This window comes from Mastomys coucha, chromosome X, assembly GCF_008632895.1.
Source record: "Mastomys coucha isolate ucsf_1 chromosome X, UCSF_Mcou_1, whole genome shotgun sequence".
Lineage (NCBI taxonomy): Eukaryota > Metazoa > Chordata > Mammalia > Rodentia > Muridae > Mastomys > Mastomys coucha.
This window is the reverse complement of record NC_045030.1, coordinates 136,717,840-136,720,874: the sequence shown is the minus strand read 5'-3', so window position 1 is coordinate 136,720,874 and position 3,035 is coordinate 136,717,840. Positions and strand designations below refer to the sequence as shown.

The 3,035-nt window shown below is 37.5% G+C and overlaps 1 protein-coding gene across 5 annotated transcripts in view; it reads left to right on the top strand.

Moving 5' to 3' along the window:
- Dcx (doublecortin) overlaps positions 1 to 2,997 on the top strand; it is a 71,703-nt gene extending 68,706 nt beyond the window's left edge. For all 5 annotated transcript variants that reach the window (XM_031368936.1, XM_031368928.1, XM_031368911.1 and 2 more), the window contains exon 7: positions 244 to 2,997. In XM_031368936.1, the coding sequence (XP_031224796.1) occupies positions 244 to 300 (57 nt within the window). In that variant the 3' untranslated portion in view covers positions 301 to 2,997. The remainder of the gene's footprint in view (positions 1 to 243) is intronic.
- Positions 2,998 to 3,035: the final 38 nt, after the last annotated feature.

Sequence of the window (3,035 nt, the reverse complement as noted above, 5' to 3'; positions counted from 1 at the left end):
ACACACACACATGCTTAAATAAGAACATGCCAATCTGGTAGATGTTACCTTTTAGGGGAAGCTGAGTAAAGAATATACTGATATAATACAGGGATACCTCTTAATACACTTTTAAAGCTCCTTGTGAATGTATTAATTATTTTAAAAACAAAATTAGAAAAATACTATTTCAAACCACTAAAGCCATTTCAAAGCTCAAGGTACCAAATAAGGGAAAGTTAACTTTGTCTCTTTTTCTTACAGGACCTGTACCTGCCGCTGTCATTGGATGACTCTGATTCACTTGGTGATTCCATGTGAAAGATGATAGGCTCAATCAAAGCCTATTATTGCAGCAGAATACTTTTGCTCAAGTGACCAACAAGGCTATTGGTGCTTAAACGTTTTTGTTGTTGTTGCTTTTCAAAACACTCTGTAGTATGTAGGGTTTATTTTCTTGTGACTTCTCTTCTGGGCCACTAATTCACATTTACCAATAAGAGATAGATTGATAACCATCCTTTTGAGTGACTTTTCCAGAACTGCAAAATGTGCTAGTCCATGACCTTTCTACTGAATGCTTAGGGGCCTTTGTATTTTCCCCACTCAATTTGTTCAGAAACTAGTCTTCCTTCTCTGAAAGGCTGTTTACATTCACATCACTTAAAATGTTTATGTGTGGGGAAAACTTTCATATGTAGATCTAAAAGCGAAAAACCTAAGTGTCCCTTGCCTCTGTATCTTCAGAATGCTGGAGGATCTCAGGAGAGTGGCAAGTCAGATCCTTTGGCCTCACTCTTTGCTCTTAATTGAAACCCCAGTGTATTGTCTAGCATTCATCCTGGCTGCTAAGATGGAGAAACACCAGCGACTTTTGATGTGACACCATGTGCTTAGGGCTGTGGTATAGGCCTAGCTAAAAGAGATGAGGTAGAATTTAGGGGAAAAACTGCCAAGTTTCAGTAGGATTTATATAAAGCACAGTGGATTCCTGGTCAACCCCTCTACTGAGGAGATTTGGAATCAATCAACAGTTGATTAGTTTGGGGTACATGATGTCACATACATGATTCCTCCAGGAGACTTTCTAATGTACAAGTTAGTACACGAACGGTATGGTATCCATCTAGCTCTGTTCTATTGAATGCCTTGTAAACAACCAACACTACAAACACTGTGAGAATTTGTTTTCAGGTCTGACACCTTTTGGTCGCTTTTTATAGCAAGAAACCATATCCTTTTTTATAAAAACTCAACTCTGTATTTCAGGAGCAAAACTCTTCAAGCTCCTTTTTTTATAAGCTGGTGAATTTTTCCTTTGTCTAAAAAACACAAGTAGAAAATTGACCAAAAAAAAAATGCAGAAGGATACTGTAGTTTAGAAATCATGCTCTCACTGCCAAACAGAAAGCTCCGGGAGAAAACACAATGACTAGAGGCCAATTCAATAGAATCAGGTTTTTGATACCTTTTTAACAGTTACACTTACAGTAATAATTTCAATGTGGACCAGACATTCTAGTTATATTTTAAATGAAATGTTATGGCATATTTTAAGTAACTCTTTTTTATCTATAATCCTAATATTTCATACTTAAGATGCAGAGACCTTTCACTTGACTTTAACATTAGAAAGGAATTCTCTTTATTATGGATTGATCACTTGAAATAACTCTTGTCTTTGAGGTACAGGTTTATAACATTGCTTTTTCTCTGTATTCATAGCTCATAATAGCCAAGACAACTAAAGTTAGGTGAAAGCCATGCATGCCAATTCTGTGTTTGATTTTAATAGGTAGGAAGATTTCCTTTACTTCTTTGTAATTGTTCAGATAGTTTGAAAGATGCAGCATTCAAAGCTAACATGTTGTTTGGCTGCTGAATGACATGCAGTTGTCCCTCCATTCTAAGTAGAATGAGTGTGGGGTTCATGTGTGTGTGTGTGTGTGTGTGTGTGTGTCCTTAGGCTGCTTCCTAATTAGGAAATACTGCACAAGACAACTCAACATGAATTGATGACAACTTGGTGGCATTGCTAATGTGCAGGGGGAAGTAGGATGGCAGGGGTAGCTAGAGCCCCCTTGATAAATTTCAGATGTCCTTAATTACGAGATTACAAGAGACGTTTTTGGTTTTGATTCAGGAGAAGGGGGATGATGAGAGCTCTGGTTTCTGCTTAAACTGCTCATTGAAGAACCCAAAATGATGAGGTTTCACTCTTCCCCCCTCTTTATTGGTATACCCACATGAAATGATTAAGAAACCCATTTTAATCAGCCCCTATCTTTTTTCCTAGAAGCTCAGTGATTTCTTAGTGCCTCCCAGAACATTTGAGTTAATTAGAGAAAGGTGGTTATTTGGGATGGATAGAAATTGTGGTAGGAGGTCTATTTTTAACCTACTGGCCAGATCCTCCAGCACACTCTATGTTGATCTTTGAGCAAATCCCATGTTGTCCCAAGTATTCATTTAAGATGAGCCATAGAGATCCTACTGAAAGAGTAGGAGCAAAGACATTTCAACAGTCCTTATGCCCAGGCTTCTTGGTACTTCTCTGAGCATTTTTCTACTTGTAGCATAAGATAGCACTAGAAAGTACTATGGACATATCTTCTTTAGAATATTCTTAGAACAGATATCCTTCTATAACAACAGTGTCCTTTCTGTCTTTCTTTGAACTTACTACAAGGAACCCTTAATAAATACTTTTCCTTTATATAGAGTCATAGATACATATAAGAAAAATTTTTTTATTGCTACTTTGTGCGGCAGGGGTTGGTATATTTGAAACCTCAAGTCTCCAATAATTACTTTTAAATTGGGTCAAAATCAAGTAATTTTTTTCAGAACTAAGCTCCTACATCCCACATATTCATTCTGTTTTTCCTAATCCAGTTTTACCACTTTAGTCTCATCAAGTTCAGTGTGCATGGTCAGCAAGCATTTGCCACTACTTCGTATAAACCCCCTCTTCCTCTCTCTCTCCCTCCTCCTCTCTCTTTCTCTCACTCTCTTTCTCTCACTCTCTCTCTCTCTTACACACACACACACACACA